Source organism: Chionomys nivalis, chromosome 1 (assembly GCF_950005125.1).
Source record: "Chionomys nivalis chromosome 1, mChiNiv1.1, whole genome shotgun sequence".
Taxonomy (NCBI): Eukaryota; Metazoa; Chordata; class Mammalia; order Rodentia; family Cricetidae; genus Chionomys; species Chionomys nivalis.
Genome location: NC_080086.1, coordinates 119,369,801 through 119,396,357, shown reverse-complemented (window position 1 = coordinate 119,396,357; position 26,557 = coordinate 119,369,801). Strand labels below are relative to the sequence as shown.

Below are 26,557 nucleotides of genomic sequence, written 5' to 3'. Positions count from 1 at the left end.
TTTGAACTTCTTCTGTTGAGAATTCTCTGTTCAGTTCAGTGCCCCATTTTTTAATTGGGTTAATTATCATTTTAACGCCTAGACAGTTTGGATGTTCAACTTCCTGGATCTGGATGGAGGGGGGAGGACCTTGGACTTTCCACAGGGCAGGGAACCCTGACCGCTCCTGGGACTGGAAAGGGAGGAGAGGAGGAGTGGGGGGAGGGGGAGAGGGACGGGAGGAGGGGGAGGGAAATGGGAGGCGGGGAGGAGGCGGAAAATTTTTTTTTTTCAAAAAAAAAAAATCTGGTTCTGTCATGGAATATCTTGTTTTGTCCATCTACAGTGGTTGAAAGTTTTTCTGGGTATAGTAGTCTGGGCTCTCAATGTCTACATAATGCTTGACCAGTACTTTCTGGCTTTCATTGTTTCCATTGAGAAGTCAGGTGTAATTCTGATAGGTCTGCCTTTATATGTTACTTGGTCTTGTTTCTTTGCAGCTCTTAGTATTCTTTATTCTGTAGGTTTAGTATTTTGATTATTATGTGGCAAAAGGCCTTTTTATTTTATTAATCCAGTCTGTTTGGTATTCTGTAAGCTTTACATATGCATATCTTTCTTTAGGTAGGGAAAGTTTTCTTCTATGATTTTGTTGAGTATATTTTCTGTCCTTTTGAGTTTGACTTCTCCTTCTTCTATCCCTATTATTCTTAGGTTTAGTGTTTTCATGATATCCCATATTTCCCAGATATTTTGTGTTAGATTTAATGTTTTCTTTGACTGATGAGTCTATATCCTCTATTGTATCCTCAGTGCTTAAGATTCTCTCTTCCATCTCTTGTATTCTGCTATTTATGCTTGCATTTGTGGTTCCTGATCGTTTTCTCATAATTTCCATTTCTGTAATTCCCTTGGTTTTCTTTATTTTAGTTTTCAAGTCTTGAATTGTTTCTTTCATCTGTTTCATTGCTTTTTCTTGGTTTTCTTTAAAGGATTTGTTGATTTCTTCCAATTTTTTATTTTTCTTTTCCTCCATTTCTTTGAAGGAATTTTTCATTTCCTCTTTAAGGGCCTCAAACTTTCTCCTAAAGTTATTTTTTTTTTGGTTATTTTCTTCTGCTTCATCTATATTTGGTTGTTCAAGTTTTCCTGTTGTAGGACCTGGTGTAGGCGGTCCTTTTGTTTATGTGTTGTTTTCATTGGTTGAATAAAGAAACTACCTTGGCCTTTTGATAGGGAAGAAATTAGGTAGGCGGAGTAGATAGAACTAAATGCTGGAAAGAAGGGCAGAGTGGCAGATGCCATGGTTCTCCTGCCTCAGTAAACCATAGTAACATGGCAATACACATTAATGGAGATGGGTTAAACTAATATGTAAGAGTTAGCCAATAAGAAGTTAGAGCTAATGGGCCAGGAAGTGTTTAAATTAATATAGTTTCTGTGTGATTATATTGGGTGTAAGCTAGTCGGGCAGCTGGGACAAACAAAGGGACCCCCTCCTCGTGCAACAGGACCAATAGTTTTTATTGGTGTCGTGTTGCTCTTTGTGATGTTGAGTGCATTCTTACCTTGTCTATTCATCTTTTCTTCTGATTGGTGTAGTTTGGGCTCTGGTGATCAATCTTCCAGGTGCCAGTGAATCCAAGGCTCAGATGGTTGCTCCTCGTGGTGCAGTCATGGTCATGTGGTTCCAGTCACCCTGGAGGTCACTCAGTGCTCCCAGGGGTTGCTCTGCAATACTGGGGATCTTTCAGGCCTGCTCCCATGAAGGTTTCTTGCTTGGGGCTGCTCCAGCAGAGGTCACTGGCTCAAACCTGCTACGTAGGAGGTCAGAGGTTGCTGATTCATGCCCGGTACTGCTCCCTTGTACCTGCTCCTGCGAAGGTCTTTGCCTCGGGCCTGCTCAGGTGGAGGTCACTGGATCAAGCCTGTTCCCATTGACATCCTTGGCTTGTGTGTGTCCCTGACTCACACCCAGACCCACAGAGATCTCTGACTCAGGCCTGCTCTCTCAGAGGTTGCTCCCTTGTACCTGCTCCTGTGGAGGTTGCTGCTTCAGGCCTCTTTTGGTAGAAGTCTCTCCAGATTTTATTCTATACCAAGTCTGTATCTTAATGTGAAATAACTCCTAAGAATCAGCAAAAAATCCTGCAGTGAAGAAAAGTGTGTGCACATGAGTACGACACACACCCTTGCAGTTCCCTCTTAAGCATATAAAAGTAAACGCTCATGCTTCTACAGAAACGGAAGAATATGAGATAGTACTTAAACCTAGTGTGCAACCGAAGCTTGGTAGCTTAACTACTCATTGGCAAGAATGTAGAGAGGCAGGCACCCCCATCTGCTGTCAATGGAAGGTTAGATGTTTTAGCTTCTAATGGGGCAGCTTGGTGATATCAACCAAAACCCACATTCTTGCTTGAAATTCAGAAACATCTGGAAAGTGCATATCGTTCCTTGACACCCATGTAAAATGCATGAGACTGTTCAAGGCAACAGTGTGGGTTATAGCATAATGCTAGGGGTGTCTTAATGTCCCTTGATTAAAAATGATAGAGCATTATGCTGCCATAAACAACGAAGAAGCTTTCTGATGAGTGCAATGGAAAGAACTCTAATACATGCCAGGCTAAAAAAGATATTCTTGAGAAAGTACCCCTTTTGTTACAAGTGGGAAAAATAAACGTGTATTCATGTTTTCTTATTTATGTAGAAAGTGTGACTAACAGGGTACACAGGAAGTGAACACAAAATAATTGCCTCTCAGGAAGAAAAGGATGACTTGGGACTCCATGCCAAAAGGGAGATTATTTTTCTCTGCCCTAGCATCCTTCAGGTTTCTGTTTTGAGGACACATACATATATGATCTATTAAAAAGGAAAACATGAATTTGAAATTAGCAATAAATTAAGTAAAGATTTTCACATCACATGTATAGGGAAAAGGTGGTACTAAATGACCTATGACCTTATTTTATTTTATTTTTTTTGAGACAGGGTTTCTCTGTGTAACATCCCTGGCTGTCCTGGAACTCGCTCTGTAGACCAGGCCAGCTCAAACTCAAGAGATCTGCCTGTCTCTGCCTCCTGAGTACTGGGATTAAAGGAGTGTGCCACCACTGCCCTGCTCCTTAGTACTTTAAAAATTAAAAAATTTAAAAGTGAGTTTGTGGCCAGTCTAGTCTACAGAGTAAGTTCCAGCACAGCCAAGGCTACACAACAAAACCCTATATCAAAAAATAAAAACAAAACAAACAAAAAACAACAAAAAGTACCAGACTATGGATGCCCTCTTGTATTTGAGGACTGAGAAGGAGAGGTTGGTGCCTGGGCAATTGTCTTTCTGGAACGCTTCCCGTCAAGGCTGCTAAACATTTGCTCTGTGTTAGGCTAGGTTCTGAGTACCTGGGAGTTCTTCGGGAGGAAGGACTTGCCTCTGCCTCTCCACCTCTCCCCTGCCCTATAGCTGGACCCCTCAGAAGTCAGATCTGGGTACCATTCCTCTCTACCCTCCCTCTTAGAGAGGCCTACGACTCCTATTGGGGCAGCAGCACTAAAAACTGCAGATGAGAGGCTCTTGGGCAGGATTGGGGAAGTGGAAAGCCAGGGCCCTAAGGCAGCCATTGCTGGAGAAGAGAAGGGAGGAAAACAGGGACCACACTGTCCTCCATTGCTTCCTTCCAACATCCGTCTCCCCTCCTCCTCATGGAGAAGGGCATCCTCTCTTTCCTCCCTTAGCTGGCATGGCCTGGCTTCCCTAGGGATCTCATCTGCTAAAGCCCCACTCCCAACACACACACACACACACACACACACACACACACACACACACACACACACACTGCTTCCCCTGACAAGCCCACACCAGACAAGCTTGCCCCAGACGGATGAACACTTTGTGATGAGACTGAAAAGCTCCAGAGGAATGGTGTTCTAATAGCAGCCAGCCTGGTTCCCCAGGCAGGGTTGGGCGGGTGGGGGGTGGGGGTTGTTGTCTTCTAAGCCTTCTGTTCCAAGAAAAAGAACTAGAAGTCACTCACTTTTTCTTTGGTTTTGCATGCAAAGTTAAGAGTTTTCAAAAGTTCAGATATCTGAATGGCAAAGGAGGAAGTGAACAGAGGTAGAGTTGCATACCCCAGTGGCTACAGGGTGGGAAGGAGTTTTGGCTAGGGACAATCCAGGTCATAGCCAAGGGCGCCCGTAGGACTTGCTCATATCCGACAGCAGCTGGGTCAACTTCTTCCCCAGGGAGAAGAGGGGGCAGGAAGCAGAGGCCAGGAGGAGTGAACTAGAGAAAGAAAAGCAGGCGGCAGGAAAGAACGAGGGGCTGTCCCAAGCTAGCCAGAAGAGGAGGGTGGGAGCTGGTGGGTGCCTAGACTATTCTATATGGCAACCTGAGGCACATCAGAGCCAGAGAAAGGCTGGCTTGAAGTCTCTAGACTCTCCTCTACTCGTGACACACTGCTAATGCCCATAGACCAGCACCTCACTAGAGACTAATGCCCATAGACCAGTGCCTCACTCAACCCACATTAGAGAAACTGCTTCTAGGCAGATAGGAATTAACATAAAAGCCAGGTGGTGGTGGTACATGACTTCGATCCTAGCTCTTGGGAGGCAGAGGCAGGAAGATCGCTGAGTTTCAGGCCAGCCTGGTCTACAGATCAAGATCCAGGACAGCCAGAACTACAAGAGTTAACACAAAGGCCCACTTACTGGACGATATACAGAGAGTGAGAGAGATTGGAGCATTCAGTCCTAAATCATCAACCCCCTCCCGCTGCCTGTCCTCAGTGCTCAGGAATCTGTGTGGAAAAGGAATGATTGTAAGAGCCAGAAGTGATGGATTGCTTTGAGAGAGCCGTGTGTCCTAGACTCCCCAGGACTGATACACCCATGAAGTCCCAGAGACTGTGACAGCACATACCACATCTGCACAGTTGCCAGCGCAGAGAGGAGGAGGTGGACACGAGGTCCCAACCCTCCCCGGGAAACTATCTGCAGTTGATACCCACGGGCAAAGGGAAAGTCAGTTTTCTCTGGAGTGCCACTGGTATATCAAGCGTATTCCAGGGATGCCCCATGCCCAGAAGGAGTTGGCCAACATAAAAGGAATTTAATGGTATTTTTGTTTCATTTTGCTTCATTTGGGCATTTTTTTTTTTAAATTTTTTCTTACTTTTGCTTATTTGTTTTGATTTTCGTGTTTGTTTCATTTATGGGAGATGGTAAAGTTGGGTGGGTAAGGAGGTGGAAGTGGTTGGGGGAGGGGAAAAGCATGATCAAAATATATTGCATGAAATATTTTTAATTTAAAGGATTATAAGCCCCTTCTAGGGCACAACAAAGGCTTTAGCGGGGTGTGCTGAGAGCAGAACTGGGGTCGTTTTATCCAGCTAAGGTGGTGGCTGGCCCTGGAAGGAGGGTAGCCCAGGGCCAAGAGAGCAGCTTTTGGAGCAGGAAACCCTGGTCACCTGAAATAAATCCCTTACCTCCCCCCTGCTTTGGCTTTGTATTCTGCAAGGGTAGAAAATGCTTAGCCACGGAGCGTGCTCTTCAGAGCTCAGGTTCCAAGCAAGAACACTGGACTTGGTAATGGGGAGGAGGGTAAGTGCAGTCTCCACCAGAAGCATTGTTTTCGCCGGTTTTACAGTCCTTGCTGTATGATCTGTGTGACAGTCATGTGGACCTTGTAGAAGCAACCCTGGGTACTACAGCATGGAGGAATATTTGCCTCAGCCAGTCCCACGTTCCCCGTAAAGAAACTTCTGCAAGGCCTTCCAGGTTCCACAAAGGTAGTGAATCAAATAAAGACTTCCGCCTTTCACACACTCCATCTGGTTAGTCCCTCAAACAAGCAGACAAATGTGTGTGACCCCAACCTGGCAGATGGGGCCCAGCCCAGCAAGGTGACTTTAGCAAGGCTATGCCATAGCCAGTGATGAAGCCCTGGCAGCCCGGATTCCAGCCCGATATTCATTCCTGCCTTCCCACCCTTGCCAAAGCCGAGCCTTGTTGGCCCTCACGCGGCGCCAGGGTGGGGGTCAGGACTTCGCCCCCGTGGGCAGCTGGCTGGGCTCAGTGTCCTGTGATCGGGGATCATTTGCTTAGAGCGGCCCTTCCTATGTGCTTTCTTCTCTCTCAAGGAATTCCAGCTGCAAGCAGAAATAGGGTCACAGATACAATACAGGCAGCACCAGAAGTGTTTCCTGCCCCACCTCCCCTTCGGTCTGGGCCCCATGGGATGCCAGGAGCTCAAGTTCAGATGCCAACAGGCCATGAGCATGGCCTTTCCTGACCTCTGCTCATAGGGGAAGAGGCCTTTTTGAGAGGCCCAGCTCAACAGCCCACTGAGAGAGGCATAGAATGGGAACCTCCAACCATATAATCTAGATCGTTCTATGGGACCAGACCTGGAGATTCCAGGGATGGTGGGAAAATTCTTATCTAGGACTCTAGGTTTTAGATAAGAAATCTCAGAACCCTGGAGTGTTAAAATGGGCCACAGGGGAGCCACCGTGGTTGAGGCCAGCATGACCTATGACTCTCACCTACAGGAAACTGATCTTGCATAGGTACCATGCTCCTGCAAGCAGGACTCAGTCCCCTCAACATGGATTTCAAACCCCTCTTGCTGACACCCCAGGCTCCCTGGGGTTGACTCTAACACACCTGTCTTGTCGCTCTCTTCTCAGGAGCCCTGCTCTCTGGTCTTCTCTCCTTTGCCTCTATCCCCCTTCTCCTTCAGTTCCTCTCTTTGCCATCTGTCCAAACTAGCTTCCATCCACCCGGAGGCCACTGCTTCTTGCTTGTTTTCACACCGACACCTGTCTCCAGTCATTTCTTCCTGAAATCAAGCAGCTCAGATTCTTGGGGTTTTCTCTGATCTAGTGATATTGTATATGTCACTCTGTATCCCCCAAGCTTGCTAACTTGTGAAAGATGTGGGAGAGGGAGCCTACTCATTTCTCACAGTGGGGTCTAAATGATATGAGTCCAAACTTTAATGCAGCCAGGAGATTATGAAGGAGTTTTGTTGAGTTGTAAGTACTGCTGAAGGCTAACAAGCTGGGAGATGCCCCAGACTAGGGTTAGTCTGAGGCAGGTCAGACACCCCCTCTCCCAAGACTCCCTTCACTGGGGATTTCCCTAGGGTGTGTCTAACACAAGAAGACCCCATTGTGTTTGTGAGGCTAACCATGTGCCTTAACCTATCTTACAGGGATTTGAAACTGGACAACATCCTTCTAGATGCAGAAGGTCACTGCAAGCTGGCTGACTTTGGGATGTGCAAGGAAGGGATTCTGAATGGTGTGACCACTACCACCTTCTGTGGGACCCCCGACTATATAGCCCCCGAGGTGAGCCCCGTGTGCAAAGACCACTTCTCTCTCTTAGTATCAGGGCTGAAGCAACAATCCAATGCCGATCACCCAAAGGTGCTAAGAGAAGGATCCGGAAAGGGGGGGCTTCTATGAGTAAGACACGGAAGGAAGATGGTTTTGTGATTCTTCCGGAAGGATGAGGTAGTAGGAGGACAGGATAGGTGGATTGAGAGAGACAGGCTAGTCCCCAGGCCTGAGTGAGTCCTTACAAAGTGTCACGTGCCCATCCTAGTCCAGAGCTAGGGCTAAGAGAAATTGGTCGACATTTAGGAGAGCTTTCACTTCTTCCCAATCAGAACAGTGAAGCAAGTGGCTTCACTGAATGTATCATCCATAATGAAGCCAGAAAGGCTTTGCCGTCTGCACTGAGGTCACAAGTCTACAGAGTAGTCACATGCGTGGAGCAAGAGAACGGTGTAAGTAAAGGTCAGAGATGTCCACTGTGAGCCTCACCAGAGGGTTGCCTTGTGCTCGCCTTGTGTGAAAGTTAAGGGAATAGCGTGCTCACCATGAGGTGACTCTTTGGCTTGTGTCCTCCAGAGCAGTCTGTCCCAAACCAAGAGATACTCAGCAGGCATGATTCACACTTAGCCTTATAGCCCCATAGACAATTAAATTTATTTGATGGTTTTGAGGCATTAAGATGGGAGAGAGGCACCAGTCCCATTAAGTATTGCCTGTGTGGAGAGGCTTCCTTCCAGTGGACGTGATTTGAGCACCTGCTAGACGAAGCTGTATGGGAACGGAGTTGACTGAGACTCCGGTTTCTCTTCTAAAGGAACTGTTAGTCTAGACAGAGAGTGACACATCTATAATCGGAACAAAGGTACCCGAGCCAGGAGAGTGTCTCAGAGGTACAGAAGCATCTGGAGCATCTAGAATTGAGAAATCGACTTGCAGAGAATACATAGTACAGGGATGAGGAGAGGATTGTTAGAAACCATAGTAAGGGTCAGAGTGGAACCAAGGAGAAGGAAGGACCACGTCTCCACGCAGTGAGTCCTCTCAAGGCAGGGTCTGCTTCACTCTGGGCATTCTCACAGTCCAGCACCCAGGTTTCTTTTGAATGCGTGGATGAATGAATGACATTTCAACCTGTGTGGAAGCCAAGGGATGACAGCATTTTGGCCATTTTCAGGAAACTTAAATAGCATAACTAAAAAGCTGGTGGGGTAGCTCAGCAAGAAAAAGTACTGGTATAGTGGCATTTCAATTCAATAAAGCTTGCCTGAAGATCAGAGAGAAAAACAGCCTCACTGGTCAGCCTTACAGACCTGGTAATGGTGGCGCACACCTTTAATCCCAGTGGTACACACCTTTAATCCTAGCCCTAGGGAGGATTATAAAAAGAGAGGATACAGGTCTCAGACAGTCTGATTCTGAGATTCCTGGAGGCAGGATCGCCATTTTGGATTGAGGTTGAGGTAAGAGCCAATGGCTGGCTGCTTTGCTTTTCGGATGTTCAGGTTGAACCCCAATTTCTCTCTCTTGCTTCACACTTATAGCATAGACTTGACAACCCAAGTTCAATCTTTAGAATACTCTTAAAGGGATAATGGGAGAACCAATTATGAAAGTTGTTCTCTGACCTTCACCATGATGTATGACCTCTATACACACACACACACACACACACACACTGCTCTAATCAATACAACAAAATTTTAAAATAGTACAGATAGAGCAAATGGTTTATTAGTGCTTGTAATGATGAACACAAATTAGGATAAAAAGAGCCAGGAATGTGACTTCAAGCCTGAAGGATCCATGAACTTACTATCTGAGGGTGTCCTTGGAGGTGGGTCTTCATCACATCCATCCCAGGAAGAAGGCAGGCTACCACAGTACACACCAACAGGCTGAGCAGAACCTTCACAGTGCACCCCTAGAAACCACATAAGCCAAACCTGATTGTACAAGACTATAATCCCTGCACACAGGAGGTAGAATCACGAGACTCAGAAGTTCAAGGTCACACTCAGCTGTATAGGAAGCCCGAGGCTACCCTGAGCTTCCTGAGACCCTGTGTCACAAAATATTTCAAACATTCTGATCTTAGTGAACTTGAACCGGACAGCTGGAGAATGTAACTGCTTGGGTTGCATTTTTCTTTCATGGTCATGGGGGTGATAGTGTTAGCTATCATTTCCCTGGCTGTCTCCTGGAGTTAGTGCTGCTTTTCCAGACGTTTCATTGTCTCCTGCACACGTGAGCTAATTGTGGATATAGAATACCTGTGCTCACTTGTACACCTGGCTCATGGTAGCAGCTCTAATGGCCTCTTACCTAGAATTTGAACCTATGTGTCTTTGATCTGAAATTCTTATACTTCCTCTTTAGAATACTCATGTAAAAATGTTTTAAGTGTTCAGAGAAAGATTCACCCTGTGGGTTTTGTTTTTATAGCTTCTTACACTTTGATGACATTGCAAGATATCCAATGAATGTCTGGGGAGATTTTTCTTTAAGAAAAACAGGCATTGCCTTTGATTCCTTGTGCTGATATTGAACCTCTAGTTTTAGGATTTATTCTCAATACTTTATGACTGGATCAAGTTTCTACAAACAATAACAACAAGCAGGCAGGGTAAAGGAGAGACACAAGTGGGGCCAGGGAGAGCTCAGGAGTGAGGCTTGTGGGTTCCACAGCTCGATGCTCTTTGGAGCTTTGGTCTTCTAAAAGCAGAGATTTCAGCCTCTCTGCTAATGTGTTTCCTTAGCAAGGCAGCCGGCAAGGAAAAATAAAGGAGAGGAGGGAGTCTCACTGAGACTCACTTTCTCATCCTCTATGCTCATTCTTTACCATGAGAAGCTCCTATTCTTGTCCCTCTGTGAGCCAGTGCCACAAGGGTCAAAGAGTTGACAATAGTTAAGGATCCTGCCCAAGAAAAACATGCACTTCACGGTGAAGGAGAAGCCCAGTCCAGCTCCATGTAAAGTGGCACACTAGCAAGAATCTTGAGTGTGCTTAGCACAAAGCTCCATAACTCTTCCTGCCCATCTGTCCTTTGTGCCCATTGTATAAAATCGTTAGAGCCCTGGAAATGGCAAACAAACGCTGGTCTTATAGTAGGCGAATGGCAGCTGATCAAGAACGGTGTGCCTGCCTTGGTGAGGGCTAGTGAGAGGGTAAAGTTCTGCTTCTTGAGCACGTGCCATACCACAGTGCCCAGTGCCCAGCCCACGACACAGAGCACAGTGCCCAGCCCACGACACAGAGCACAGTGCCCAGTGCCCAGCCCACGACACAGAGCACAGTGCCCAGTGCCCAGCCCACGACACAGAGCACAGTGCCCAGTGCCCAGCCCACGACACAGTGCCCAGTGCCCAGCCCACGACACAGAGCACAGTGCCCAGCCCACGACACAGAGCACAGTGCCCAGCCCACGACAAAGACTGGCCAAGTGTAGCTCCCATCCGTGCTGTCTTCACCATTGGATTATATAATGGGGTATAAGAAGCAGTACTGAGAGCCGGGCGATGATGGCGCACGCCTTTAATCCCAGCACTCGGGAGGCAGAGGCAGGCGGATCTCTGTGAGTTCGAGACCAGCCTGGTCTACATAGCTAGTTCCAGGACAGGCTCCAAAGCCACAGAGAAACCCTGTCTCGAAAAACCAAAAAAAAAAAAAAAAAAAAAAAAGAAGCAGTACTGAGAACTGCGTCCAGATCTGCCCAGAATGTCCCCATGTACCCTCGATGAAGTCAGGAAGTCTTTTGAAACCTTGGGTTCCTATCTTTCCCATGGGAATCCTAATGCCTGGCCTGCCCATCTCAGCAGGCTGCTTTAAGACTCTAATGGGATTAAAGGTGGGAGTAGTTCAGAAGGCAAACACCTTTATTCAAGTAGGAGAGGCTAGCCCTGAAACCAGAGCCACCTTCTGAGGGATCAGCACTGCCAGTTCCCCCATACACACTTGCTGCACCCCTCTGACACTTCTCAAACCCCCTTCTTTCTCCACACCTGGCCCGTGCTCCTCAGGAAATGGCTTTGGGTCACGCTTGGTTCCTGTTCATCTCTCTCAACTCAACACTTGACCCTCTCAAGTGCTGGCTTCCCTACCACGTACCCTCCCATGATGTCCAAAACTTAACCCTCCCTATCAGCTCCATGACTGGCAAGGTAATCAAGCCATGGATAATTGGGGCAGAGCCTAAGGGGAAGTTAAAAGTGATTCCACCAAAATCAAAGCTCAAAGGGAACCTAGGAAGGCTGAATAAAACCACCCTGCAATTTCCACTGCATCACCCATTCTGAGAGTAGACAAGGTACCAAACCACAGAGGTACAGATGCTAACCATGCACCTCAAAATGCTGAAGTACCCACCTTATCAGTTAGAGTCCATGAGCTTCAGAGTTAATAGGATACGCTGGATAAGATAGACACACAGTGGTAGGTGCAAAGTGGTAGCTGTGTTTTAAGTGTATGAGCGGGCTGGCCACAGAAGCAGGCTCAGTGGAAGGTGTGAAGTGATAGTGTGTTGAGTATATGCATGGACTGGCCACAGCAGCAGGCTCAGCGGAAGGTGTGAAGTGATAGTGTGTTGAGTATATGCATGGACTGGCCACAGCAGCAGGCTCAGTGGAAGGTGTGAAGTGATAGTGTGTTGAGTATATGCATGGACTGGCCACAGCAGCAGGCTCAGCGGAAGGTGTGAAGTGGTAGCTGTGTTGAGTATATGCATGGACTGGCCACAGCAGCAGGCTCAGTGGAAGGTGTGAAGTGGTAGCTGTGTTGAGTATATGAGTGGACTGGCCACAGCAGCAGACTCAGCGGAAGGTGTGAAGTGGTAGCGTGTTGAGTATATGCGTGGGCTGGCCACAGCAGCAGGCTCTGGAAAATGATGGGGAATAACTTTCTCGTACTTTCCAGATGCTCCCAGGAGAATGCGGGCTGTGAAAACAGTGACTGAAATGGCAATATATATAAGGGAAGTGCTCGCAACCCCTAGGAATGGACAAGGCCTGAGGGAACAGGAGAATGCTAGGGAAATCTGAAAAGACTCTCTGGAGGAACAGGCACAGGCCTGACCTTGAAGGACAAGAAATCAGGGTACCACTGAGACTTGGTTAGCCAGCCTGCCGACTAGATCTCGGGAGGTTGGAAGAAGACCCGGCTTTGGCTGCGGCCCCAGTCTGGTGCAGCCAATAGTTCTGATTTTACACTTAGCACTGACTGGAGAAACCCCACGTGCTAAAAAAACGGATAAAATACTGTAGAGGTCGCGACAGCGTCTCCCAGTCTTCTCCATCCCAGAGTTAGATGGTTTCTAGACTGCACGTGTCCTTAGGGTTCTTAGATGTGTCTATCGATTTCTGTTTAATCCCAAGTAATTTGGGACTGCTCCAGAAAGCTGCTTAGCATCTCCTACATGGATTCAACCTAAGTTACTTCTCTGACTCTGCCCATTGGGCCAGATAAGCCACGTCTGGGATGAGGGGATACTGCTGAGGCTGGATGGCCATTGTCAAAGACAGATTGAACTTTGACTTTGCCCATGGAGATAGCATTTGTTCACAAGGCTGTCCCAGGGACAGGCCCTGGGATCTATAGGGTCTATTAAATGAGAAGTTCATTGGTGAGACTCAGGGAACCAGGAGAAAAGACGAGAACGGGTCTTTAGACAGAACACAGTGGACCTTTCTGGGTAGAACAGGTGAGTTTCGGAAGATGTCTTTTCTGTTATTTCTTTCCCTTGATTATGGGACTCAGGTAAGCTTGGTGTTGGTTACCACTTAAGGAATAGCAGCTTTCTAGTTCAAGCCAAGCATGGTGGTGCATGCCTTTAATCCCAGCACTCATGAGACAGAGGCTGGAAGCTCTCTCTGTGAGTTCGAGGTCATCCTGGTCTATAGAGTGAATTCCAGGCTAGTTATGGGTATCTAGCTCAGGGGGAATAAAAGATCCTGGTCTCTTTCCTACTTGGACAGTCAGCATATTGCTCCTCCTCCCTCCAGCTGTGTGTGACAACAGGACTGGGCTTGCTACACATCCCTCTCAGCATGGCCTTTTGAAGTGCATATCCTGCCCCTAACCCAGAGTTCAGTGTCAAACTGTGCTCTCTTCTTTTGAAAGTGGCCCTCAGTGCAACTCAGGAGCTTGAACAAAGAGATGTTTCCACCAGAGGTTAGATGCTGGCTGTGCCGGAGGAGGACTGCTTACCTCCCACATTCTATCTTCCTCCCCCACACAGTCCTCTCTGGAGGTGCTGGGGTAAGCCTCTGTGGGGGAGCACAACTCCACTCTGTGGTGGAGCAAGTGGGAAGCGAAGGTAGGGACACAAAGGTGCCATGAGAGCTTGTGTTCCTGGGGGAGGCTCTTAAATGACCCTGTCGCTCCGTTTCCTGAACAGATCCTGCAGGAGTTGGAGTATGGCCCCTCGGTGGACTGGTGGGCCCTGGGGGTGCTGATGTATGAGATGATGGCGGGGCAGCCCCCCTTTGAGGCCGACAACGAGGATGACTTGTTCGAATCCATCCTTCATGATGACGTACTGTACCCTGTCTGGCTCAGCAAGGAGGCCGTCAGCATCCTGAAAGCCGTGAGTCACTGTCCCTCACCTTTGGCTCTGCTGCCTGAGGGTGTTCTCCCCACCTCTTCCTCTCTCGCCCCCCTCTGGGGCGTGTGTGTGTGTGTGTGTATGTGTGTGTGTGTCTGTGTGTATGTGTCTCTGTGGGTATGTGGTGTGTGTGTGTGTGTCTCTGTGTGTGTGCCTGTGTGCCTGTGTGTGTCTCTGTGTGTCTGTCTGCGAATGTTGTGTGTATCTGTGTGTCTGTGTGTATATGTGTATATGTGTGTGTCTGTGTATGTGTGTGTATCTGTGTGTGTCTGTATGTCTGTGTATGTGTGTGTATCTCTGTGTCTGTGCGTGCTCACCAATCAGTTTGCCCAAGATCACAGTGCTAGACCAAGGCAGAGTCCTGGGATAGCCCAGGAGCCTCAGCTTCTAGTCCTACGTTCCCTTTTCTTTCAGAACAGCACAGAGTTCAGTAGTTGAACAGCCACATTCATAGCCTGTTCAAGGGCTCTGGACTCACAGTCTTCACTTTAGTCTATATATTTTATGAAGAATGCTGGCTGTTTGTATGACAGATAGGGAATTTGCAGCAATTGTCATAACTAATAAAAGTCATAACATCTTGTGATGTACACGCATTTTGCAGGAGTCTGGAATCACACACTCTTCCCCTGCCTCACTCCTTCCGTGGCCCCCATGTTTGAAGACTGGCAGCTTATCTGAGCCCCTCTGTTAAAACACTTCTTGTTATTTCTTGGTGGCCCGTATCACCCTCTTTTCTGTCCCCCCTTGCTGCCTCTGCCACTCCCTGGACAAGTGCCCTGCTGTGTAGGAGGCTTGCTCTACCCCACCCTCAGGACTTTCAAAATGGAAACTCCTTCATTCATCCCCATAACACTTTTTGACTTCCTGTAGACTGTGGAGGACTGGGACTGTGGCTCAGCTGTCAAGTGCTCGCCTAGCAAGCATGACGCATGACGCCCTGAGTTCTATCCCCAGCCATGTATAATTTAGTCAAAGCAGCGCAGGCTTGTCACACCTGCGCTAGGGAAGTTGAGGGCGGAGAAAAAGAGTTCAAGGCTATTCTTCAGCCACGTGGTGACTTAGAGGCCAACCGGGGCTACCTGAGACCTTGTCTCAAAAACAGCAAACCCCATCAGTGCGATGGCTTAGCAGGCAAAAGCACTTGCTTTCTGAGTTCAGTCCACAGAAGCCATGTAAAGAGCCCCACGCAGTGGGGTCACCTACACTCCTAACATTGCCACAGTGAGAGGAAGCTGCAAACAGCCAGGAGCTCACTGGCTACACAGCCTGGCACAAAGGAGAGATCCTGCTTCGTCAGGGAGTTGATCTCTGACCTCCTCGTGCCCATGGCAGTGTTCATGGGCCTGCACTCACCACCCCGGAAGTAAATTAGTTAATTTAAAAATATACCCTTTTTAAAAAGTGTATTTGTGGCAGGGTTTCTCTGTGTGGCTTTGGAGCCTGTCCTGGCAGTCTGTACACTGAGATCCACTGCCTCCCAAGTTCTGGGATTAAAGGAGTGCGCCACCATGCCTGGCTACAAAATTATCCATTTGTAGTCTGTTTGTTGCCATGAGGATGGAAGCCCTCTCACAGGACAAGGCAGGGGTTTTATCAGTTTCCCTCACAGATCCTGGGAGCTGCAGACAATGGCGGGCACATCCTAAGCGCCACAAACAGTGTCCGTTGCCACATGGAAGATGGCTGCTCTCTGTGCTGTTCCCTTTGACCCAGTTGACAAGGTGAAATGCCTTCGGTATACAAGACAGTGATGTGACAGGTGACTTGGAGTTTGCTTGAGAGCCACACCTGTCTGGAGTGTGTCCACTCCCTACCTCCAGCCAAGCACAGGCCTGCCGCAGTGAGAGCTTCCTTCAGCAGACCAGCCTTTCCAAGAGGCAGCTAGAAGCCAGCCTGTTGGAACAGCACTCTCTGCTTTGAACTCCTTCCCTAAGAAGGGTGTGCAGGTCAAAGCCGAGGTCATACGGGTCACCCTTAGGTACCACCCTTTGATCCATGCCCTTGTTGTTTCCTTGCTGGGGTTTCTCACTGATCCCCGAGTAGAATAAAGTCCTGAGTGCTGCCCCATCTCTGGGCCCTCCACAGCCTTGTGTTCTCACATAATGAGTCCTTTAAATGCCAAAAGCACAACATGGGATGCTACCAGGGCTTCGTTTTGTCCCCATGTCCATCTGCCTGTCCCCTACGCTCTGTAGGGGATGACTCAGCTGTGGAGTTTTATACAACCTTCCAGAACTTCCTTAGGTGTATACCAAGAAGATACAGAGTCAGATTCTCACTCCTTTACCTTTCTTTGTTGAAACAGAACTCAGGAGGCCCTACATCTATCTCATTCTCAAAGAAGGGGTTCTCACTTCTACTGGATGTTGTGTCTGCCTGTCTCTACACTTAGAAAAGCCCTTGGGCAGCTATCTCATGGGTTCCCCCCACCAAGGAGCATCCCGGAGTGATGAGCCTTCTGCTCTAGTTCTGAGATCCCCACCTGGCCCCAGGCAGCTAATCTCCAGCACTGGAGAGAGCGGGACTGTGCCTGGTAGATACCAGCTCAGCCCCCTTGTCAGGGTCCTCGGCCCACACAGCAGACAAGTGTGTGGCTTCACTCTCTTCCTCCCCCATCTCCCTTCTTCCCTCTCTTCCTTTCTCTGACTCTTTCCCTCCCTCCCTCCCTCCCTCCCTCCCTCCCTCCCTCCCTCCCTCCCTCTCTCTGTCTCTCATTTTCTTTTTTCTCTCCCTCCCTCCTTCCTTCCCTCCCTCTCTTCTTCTCTCCCTTCCCTCCCTCTCTTCAGATGGCCCAGCCAGCACCATGGTTTTGACGTCCTCCCTGTAGACACATCCAGCAATGTTTGGAGATATTGGAGTTGACACAGTTGGCGGGGCTGGGTATAAAGATATACTGAGGTGTATCAGAGATCTTGCTGAACAGCGTACAGTTCACAGGCCAGCCCCACAGCAAAGGATAACTGAGTAGGAAAACTGTTGACACCTGGGCCTGGAGAGGTGGCCTGGTGGTTAAGAGCATGTACTGCTGCTACAGAGGACCCGAGTTTGATTCCGGGCACCCATGCTGAGCAGTTGACACCCACCTGTAATTCTAACTTCCCAAGTTACAATGTCTTCTGAACTTTGCCCTCCATTCCCACCCAAAAACCCCCACACATATATACCTACACATAATTTTAAAATTTAAAAATGAATTTTGAGGCAAAAAAGGAAACTGTTGACCTGCAGAGATTCAGGAGTTAGAGGTCATGTTGTGTTAACTGCTTAAGGTCTAAGAGGAGAGCTCTGGCCCAGAGTGTTACCCCAGGGCCTCACCCTGAGGCTTATCTTTCCTCTGCTAGAAGAGGGGGGCAGGAAGGGCTATGGAAGGGTGGAGTCCTCTGATTCTCTTTGGAACCCCCATCCCGTTCCCTTAGGTTGTCACTCAATGTTCCTAGCCCCCATTTTCTAAGACTCTGCCCTTAGAGATGTCTCTGAAGGATGTTACCTGTGTGGAGGTGGTTCAGGATCTAGAGAAGGCCATTTGTATTGTAAAGCAGAGAACAACCCACTCAACAGTAAGAGCAGCCATCTTAACACCGCTCGTACTCGGCTCCATCCCACAAGACTGAGCCCTCAGCATCCTGTTCAGTCTTTACAGTTTACCTACTGGGCACCCTGTAGGAGGCAGCTCATCAAGGGGGCGTGGCCTTTAGAGAAGCTTATAATTTAGCTTGACAAGAAATGTGGCGCTCCAGCCAGCTGCAGAGGACTGCATCTTGATTGCTTCTTAGAGAATATGCAAACACTGTATGGAGACCCTGAAGAGTAGGCAGGACTCAAATGAGACGTCGCCCTGTGCCAAGCAAGTGTGTGTAGAGGAAGATCTAGTCCAGAGATGAGGATCATGGGTCGTCTACAAATCTGAGGCTTCTAAGCACTGATCCCCGTCTTCTCTGTGCCTTCCTGTCTGAGAGAATCAAGCTCATGCCCATGTGGTTTGGGTTCGACAACACCAGGGGCACGTGGTGGGACCCTGACCTCTAACCTTAACCCTTTCCTGCTTAAGAAGCTCTCACTTGCTGGTGAGCCTTGCAATTCCACCACAGTCTGTCCTCTGGGGTTCTTTTCCCACTGACCTTTGCCCTATAAAATGTTGCCCTTGATCTCCAACACATGCAGGAAAAACACATCATACACACACGCACACATGCACACACGCACATACACACGCACATACATACGCACATACACACACATATACGCATGCACACACATACACACACATACACATCACACACACACACTCACACACATCACACATGGACATACATGCATACACACGCACACACACACACATGTAATTTTAAAAAATGTCCATGTGAGTTAGAGAAAAGTTATTACTTTTAGTGCTCATAAGTAAGTCACAGTGACAAACTTCCATGTTCTGCATGATGAGTTCATGTCTACCAAAGCAGTCAGTCCTGGGATAAACATAACTTCAGCCAAATAGCTGAAAACCAGTGTACACCAAAAGAAAAAAAAAAAAAGAAAAAGAAAAATATGTTGGATAGGCGCCAAAACCATACCCATACACCCATACCCATGCGCCATGCCATACACGTGGAGGTCAGAGAACAATTAGCAGGCCTTGCTTCTCTCCCAGCATCACGTGTGACCCAGTGATCCAACACAGACTGTCAGGTTTGGTAAAGGCAAGTGTCTTTATCCACCGGTCCATCTTGCTGGACCCTACATGGGCTTTTTTGTGTGGCAATTGGAAATTCAAACTAACTAAAGAAACAAGAGGTGGTTGGGAAAGGAAAGAGGTGGGAGGTACATTGTCATTTGCATATATTTGCATATATTTACATGCTCATTACCTTTCCTTACTTCTGTATATCAGATCTCAGTCTCTGCTGAAAAGACTTGAACTTCAGATACAATGAGAGAATAGCCGTTAGGGTCTAATAGCAACTTGGCACCTTGCCAGCTGTGCATCTTTAGCCCAGTTTACCTCTCTGGCCTTAAGTTCCTTCCTTATAAAGTAGAGCTAGCAATCGTACCTCATGCGGAGATAAGTGCCTATCTGTCCGGGGTTAAGAATACTATTTGGCACATGCTACATCATATTCACGGGCAGAACATAGTGGGAGGGAGGCCCCTAGTGTGTCCGTGCAGATATGGGAAGCAATGTGGAAGATATCCCTCATGACCCATGCCTGGGAGCCTCCGTCAGTAATTCTCTCATGCCTTCCTCCCACAGTTTATGACCAAGAACCCTCACAAGCGCCTGGGCTGTGTGGCGGCACAGAACGGAGAAGACGCCATCAAACAGCACCCATTCTTCAAGGAGATTGACTGGGTGCTGCTGGAGCAGAAGAAAATCAAGCCCCCCTTCAAGCCGAGAATTGTAAGTGGGTCCCAGCCCTTGCCCTCCACGGTCAGCTGGCACTTTTGTACCTGGGGTGTGGCTGCAAGCCCAGGGAGGGGTCTCCCCTAGGAGAGTCTGAGGCCTTAGACGTTGACTGTCAACAATGACACCTGCCACTCCGTGCTCTTATCGCCGCACTGTGTTTGTTTATTCTGGCAGCCATAGTGATCCTAGTTCTCCACGTGACACAGAGATGATGATGTTTCTTGAGAGAGCAATGGGGTTTTGGCTTTGAAAGCATCTATGTAAAGGAAAGCATGACCTAAGTGTTTGTCGTGGTCCTTGTATGACAGAGAGTGAAGTGAGATTCAGTGTCTATTGCAAGAAAGACTGACCCCAGGTCCTGCGGGGAGGACAGCCTGTGTTCTGGGTCCATCATAGTCCTGTCTCTCATGTGTTCCTGCCCTCTGCCTGCTGAGGGGCACAGTATGGGCTGACCTCCATGTGCAGTGCCAAGCACAGGTGAGGGCTGGAGATCAAAGGGACGAGACACTTGGAAAGCTGGACAGAGTACTACACTCAAGGCTTGGCTGGGGAACCAAGGCCATGTCCTGCAACCTGACCTACTATGGCTGTTCAAAGAGCAGGCAATGTAATCCCGAGAGAGAGGTATCTAAATTCCAGTATTTCATGAGGTAGTGAGTTCTTCAGGCTGAGAATCTGGGCAGCCAGCTTCAAGCACCTGGGAACCAAAGGGAAGAGTTTCTCAGACAGGATCCCAGACCTGTGAGGCTGGCAGGAGACCTGAGATCATCAACCAGCCGTGGTCACCATGTTCTGTCAGAGGAGACCTTCCTCCCCCACCTGCAAGGATAGAAAAGACCCTCAAGTGTCCCTTGGGCCCCCAGAGAGGAATTAATCTTAGAATATTCTGGAAGGTGATTGCCAGGTGATGAGTATGCTCCAGACCATAGACAAGGCCAAAAGTGACAAGTTGATGTGACATAGGCTAAGGCTTGCTAGCATTCCGACTTTGCTTTTGCTTTGGTCTGTGTGCTTCTTGAGAGACACACAGCTTGGAACAGGCCAGTCCGTTTCTCTCTGCGAACCTCCCTTCCATTTTAGCCCATCTTACCTCAGCTTGCCCCTCCACCCCCACCCCACCCCACCCCGTGCCAAGTTCATACAGTGGATTTTGTACACAGGGAAGGTTTGAGGTTCTGGCTGTAGGGCTGACAGAGCTCGCTGCATGTGTCAGCCTATCTGATGGCTCGGCCCGGGGCCACTAAAGTAGTCTCAAAGGGGGAAGAGTAACTGGATACCCGACAGAATATATGAAGCAGGTCGCCAGAGGTTGAGAAGAAACTGAAGGATCAAACCTGAGAGGTGAATTATAATTTCTATGTAATCTGACTTAATCCCTAGAGAAATAAGAAGCAGAATTATAACCATGCAGCCCCAAATAACAAGAACCCAGACAAGACCAAGGGCCAGTCAGATGTCATTGCCATCCATAGAATGGCTTGAATTTATGTTGAGACTCTATGTCAGAAGGCACTTTCAGCCAGATGCAGGGAGGACCAATCAGAGCCAGAAAGACTGGATGAGGAATAGGCATGGCCTCTCAAGAGAGTGTATGGTGAAGAGGCCCAAGGAAGCCCCCCTAGGGCTATGAAGGGAAGCAAAGGCCAGGAAGTTAGTGCTGTAGAGAAACTCCTAGAAGGAAAGAAATGAGAGCAAGCTTGAGCCACAGTTTACAAAGGATGTTTTAATGAATGGAGTCGCTGGGACTAGGCTCTCCCTGGGGTCTAACAGATGACGGGGTAAAAAGAAGTGACCACGGGCCTTTCCTAGTAATGAGCAATGGTGAGAAACTCAAGTTCCTAAGGCAGCTCTGAAAGCCCCATCAATCCAGGACATCCTCACTGAGTTTCAAATCTTTAGCTGGATGTGGTCTCGTAGTGCTCTCGTCCTTGCTCGGCTCCTATGGGTCCTATCACAAGACATTTGGAGAGGAACCACACCTCGGTCAGTGGCTACCTCACCCACAGAGTGAGAGCAGAGTGACAGGGGCCATGAAGAACGGTGTGAGGTCACTGTGCGCCTGGGATCTGGGACACAACCCAGACACTGAAGAAACAGGGAAAGAGTGGGGAGCAAATGGGGTAGGCTACCACGTGTGCCCCATCCATGAGTAGGGTCTCACCAGGGCTCAGGCAGGTGAAGACCCCTTCATGTTGTCCCTAGGCAGGTGTGAAGATGTTCCCATAGGCAAGGAGTTTTCAGACCAGAAGAGGAAGTACTTCTCTGGGTCTGGGATCAGGTGGGGTTCCATACTCCCCTGACCCCAGTCCACAGGAGACAAGGACTGCCCTTACTTTAGCCTCTGGGAAGCCTCCCCCTGGGAGTAGAAACAGGTCCCTGCTCAATTGCTTTGCTGGGGACCCACATGAGCTTCTGGTGGCTTTCTTTCCCTGTGAGAGTATGGCCAAAAAAAGGACTGGGCCATGTAGGTCAAACATCCATCTTACTTTCCTAAAAATGTCTTCACTGTTTCCATGGAAACTTGTCTTGTGTATGCATCCCCACTGTGCCCCAGACTACCCTGCTGGGGGGCCAAGGAAGAAGAGTTCGATGTGCTGGTTTGTTTTCGCTGAGATGAGGAAATTAGGGCATCAGGGATGAAGAAAGCAGGGGGGAATAATCAGATCGTGTGAGAGGTGTTTCTGGCCATACTTTGGCCAAGTCCTGTGGTGTGCTCAGAGCTGCCAGTCTCAGGTCTTCAGAAACTTCATCGAGGTATTTAAATATTTGATCACATTTCTGTCTTGGGATCTGAGGTCTCTCTCATAAATATCAAATCTGCGAGTGAAAAGAAAGGAGAAGGAGGGAGAGAGAGAAAGAAAAAGAGAAAGCAGTTATCAGGAAGGTGTCCTGACCCTGTCCCCAAGCTAAAGCTCATCCCTGCAATGTAGAAGAGTCACTCTTTGCTACCTGTGGGTGCAAGTCTAGCAGAAGAAGATGCTGAATTAAACCAAAACCATTCCATGTATATCACCCGGGAGAACCTCACAGGCCCAGTGTGGAAACTCAGTGGGTTTTTATGAGCCACCATACTCGTGTAGCCAATGAGCACAGGGATGTCTGCCTAGCCCAGGCGGTAGCAGGGAGGCAGGCCAGCTCTGTGCTCCATTAGCTGTCACGGCCTTAGGCAAATGCATTCATGCACCAGTCACTGGGGAAGGAGATCCTACAGCACACTGCCACGGAGCCCTCCTGCTCGCAGGTCAGAGGTTCCTTGCGAGACTGGCTTTCTTTGGCCTCAGGTATCTTATATATGGAGGACATGTCATTTGCCTTCCTGGGAGAGCTCAAGGAAGGAAAGATAGTTCGAAACCGAGAAAAAGCAATGAGGACATGGGGACTATACGCCAGGATACTGTGAAGTGTTTGGATCTTGTCTTACAGACAGATGGTACATGAAGGGATAGATACCGTGTGAAGAAAAAGATAAAGCTCTCTGAGCAGACAGCACCAGCCTTGGAGGCATTGCTAGCACAAAGAGAAATTGGGCACAAGCTTAAACCAGTAAATAAGGCAAGTTCAGAAAAGACACCCCCACCCCCAACCCCCGCACACCCATTAACACAGACACCTTTAGGGAAGTGTGCTCAAGTGCTGGAGGGCACGAGAAAGCCTGGCTTTCTTCTCTTTGGAACTAACTCCACTTATTCTCTAGCTCTGCCCTGTTGGCCTTATACCAGAATGCCACCACTCCCCAGAAACCTACTCAGCAGCCACTACCTCAGTTCCCTTACTGGCTACCAGAGCTGAGTCATCTGGCAGGTGACCTGCCTGGTGGATTCAGGGGGAATTGGTTTTGTTGGGCCCAGGAGTGGTCCTAGCATCCAGTCTAGCATTTAAGAATAGCCACGATGTAGTATCTTGTCTCTAGAACTCTTAAGTCTCCACCAACCCATCACACCAGGCAAAACCGTTTCTGTCATGGCGGGTTCACCTGGAGACTGGGTCCGGCTCACACCCACAGGGGCTGAGGGCGACATCAGAGCAGCTTCCGACCTGACTCCCATCCCATCCCCTCCACAGGAAGCCTCCCGCCTCTGAAGGTATCACCAAAGAGATTGTTCAGATTGGAGGCTGGAATTTGGCCTCTGGTCAGTTTCCATCGCATACCTCCCCTGGCTGCTGTCCCTGCGGGCTCTCTAGAGCCTTCCTGACGTGTTTGCTAAGCTGAGAATCCTGTGCCTCTGGCGTCTCAGCCTCCTTGTGTAACCCTTGCTCTGGTTCCCCAGAAGTTAGGAGTGCAATGGGGGTTTCCAGCCTACAGGCTGTCACCCCTTTGTGTCGGCCCCCACTCAGTGGCTTCTGCTTCAGCATGGAAAGTCTCTTCTCGTGTGTCTTCTCAACTGCTATATCCTTCCTCCTCATATTCCCCTGTGTGTTCCTCCTGTCCCAGCTCTGTGTACCCGTACACTGATTTTATATGACTGATATGCCATCAACACCAAACCAAAAAGCTCTATGGACATGCAGTCAAATCAACAAAAGCCAGCAAAGCTCCTTAGACTAGAGGTGACGGCCAAGTGTGAACACTGTCTCACTGGAGCCCTCCCTCCAAGTGTGAACTAGACTAGAGATGACGCCAAGTGTGAACACTGTCTCACTGGAACCTTCCCTCCAAATATGAACTAGACTAGAGATGACCAGCCAAGTGTGAACACTATCTCACTGGAGCCTTCCTTCCAAGTGTGAACTAGACTAGAGATGACAGCCAAGTATGAACACTGTCTCACTGGAGCCTTCATTCCAAGATGGTGATGGTGTCTGATGACAAATAAGTCTCCCTCATCTAGATTTTGTGTTCCCGGTAGGCTTATCTTTTGGAGGGATTGAGGGGAGAAGAGATGTATTTGGTATGGCTGACACTGCAGATTGCGGGGCTAGTCAGCTCACTTCTGGTTCCCATTTGGTGTACCCCAAAGCATTAGACTCTGAGATCACAGGCTCCGGGGGTTTCACCACTGGAATGGGAGCAAACCAGTTAAGAGGGAGAGAGCTGCCTCCCTCAGAGCCCTAGCTGTCCTCCGTGAACACCAAAGGCAACAAGGGAAATACTGGCCGAGTAAACTTTCTTTGTGTACGTGTTCTCTCTTTTCAAGTTTGCTTCAGTGTGAATGTCCCTCTGTAAGGTAAGGCTTCCAGAGTGGGGAGTCTCTCCAGGTAGGTGAGCCCACAGGTCCCATAACATAGAGGCCCTTCTCAACCTCATGATCCGTCTCCATTCAGCCATCCATGCTGCATGGCAGGACCCCTGATGGAAGCCCCCCCTGCATGCTCCTGCATGACTGGGCTGTGCTGAGAGAAAACCTGGGAAGTGGGCTCAAGAACTCACATCCTCACTTACTTAGCAGCCCCAGAAGGAGCCCTGCTGGGCAGGCATTCCCTCCCCCTAATGCTGGTCCACCTGCCCAGGGACCGGACTAGCATGGACGGTAATGCAGAGGCCAATGAGACACCATCATCATCTTCCATCCTGGTGTATCAGGACCAGGGCTTTGCAGGGTCCTTCACCAAAGACACCTCCAAGACAATGTCCAATCAGAGTGAGATTCCCTTCCTCCCTAAGATGCTATTCATTCTCACAAAGATCCACGGGGGCTCTAGCCCAGGTCTAGAGGCCACAGGGAAAGTCCACATCCCTGTTTTTGTTGGTTGGTTAGGTGACGGCATGCTACAGAGGACAGGGTACTAGCTTTGATCACAGAGGGACTGGGGTTGACTATGATTGCTGTCACAGGATAACCTTGGGATTGTGAGAAATCACTTCACCCTGATCCTCAGACTGTCTTATCTGTACAATGGAGTGAGAATAGTTCTCTCGTAGCGTTGAACACAGGACCAGTAGTGAGCCTAAGATGCTTTGTGTGCTCCTAGCTTCTTGGGAAAGTTTAGTTCCACTCTCTCCCTTCATGCTGTTTTTCCTTAGTCTGAAGGCTTTCTTCCTTTCTCACCAAGGCTCCGGGAACCAAGAGTTAAGTATTATGGGAAATCATATGGTATTTGGGCTTGGGAATAGGACAAAACTGTGGCCTTCCACTTTGGCCTGTGGGATCTTAGAATGATGAACCCTGTGTCTGGTACCCAGCAAACAGGATAGTGAGGAAGACGAGGAGCCAAAGGCTGCGGGAAGCTGGTCTGCGCAGCATTCCTGTCACACAGAGGTCAAGAGAGTCCAGATACGGGGAAGCACCACCTCTCAGATCAGTAGCTATAAGGAGGTAAAATAGTATCTGAAGTCTGGGAAGGAATGCCACTCAGGCGTCTCTGCAGAGCCTAATGGCCTTAGTTTGATGCAGTCATTGGATCAGCAAAGGGTGACTCGCCAGATGGGAGATTCTCAAATTTTATCTCTTGTGATGGTGCCAAAGGTTGCTTCATGGCACAGTCCCTTTGTTTTTAGAATAGAGAGCTATGTAACACAGACTGGACTACAAGTAGCTGTGTCTTCAAGCTCCTAATCCCCTCCCTCCACCTCCCATGCTTCACCACATCTGGCCCAAGTTGCCTTTCTTTGCTCTGTGACTTGCTCACCACATGTCTTTGCTCTGCCTTCATTCTCAGTAGTGTTTTGGCTGAATGCAGCTGTGTGGTTTCCAGTGTCCCGGCATTGGCATGGTAACTGTCATCAGTGAACACCATTCCAGGGCACAGACTTCTGGATGTCCCTTAATCAAGCCGTTATGGGGTGAAACCCAGATTGGCCATTTTTGCCATCTGAGAAGTCTGATTCCAGGAGTCTTCCTGCGGGTTGTAGTGAAAGACTAGGCAGTACTTCACATCAGTCCTCCTAACATCCTAGGAAACGGTCAGAGCCCATCTAGTGAGTTCTGGACTTGATTGGGCCTTTCCCTAGGCTCATGAGTTTTCTTTATGCCTTTATGGCTGTTGGGTTGGGTTGTACCGTCATGAGTTTATCTGCATAGTATTTATTGAATTTAATCTGCTCCTTACCCCATCAGTACTTGAACATACTCACACAACCCACACCTACCTGTTGAAAGTATGGGAGACTCTGTGCAGCTAAGTGTGATGGAAAGGGAGAGAGGCAGGAGAAAGCAGAGCCGGCTGGCTGGAGAAGCCAAAGCTGGGCAGAGAAAGATAAAGATGGTCAAAGAGAGAGGCATCCGTGGAAAGGTGGCTTTATTTCACTTCTAACCAACAGGATTCATAATAGAGCCTGTCCTTAGTCCTTTCCC

At 48.6% G+C, this 26,557-nt stretch overlaps 1 protein-coding gene across 1 annotated transcript in view; it reads left to right on the top strand.

Annotated features, from left to right (window-relative positions):
• Prkce (protein kinase C epsilon) overlaps nucleotides 1–26,557 on the top strand; it is a 514,529-nt gene that overhangs the window by 467,319 nt on the left and 20,653 nt on the right. The window contains exons 13-15 of the mRNA XM_057762421.1: nucleotides 7,202–7,340; nucleotides 13,718–13,906; nucleotides 19,173–19,319. Coding sequence (XP_057618404.1) covers nucleotides 7,202–7,340; nucleotides 13,718–13,906; nucleotides 19,173–19,319 — 475 coding nt within the window. The remainder of the gene's footprint in view (nucleotides 1–7,201; nucleotides 7,341–13,717; nucleotides 13,907–19,172; nucleotides 19,320–26,557) is intronic.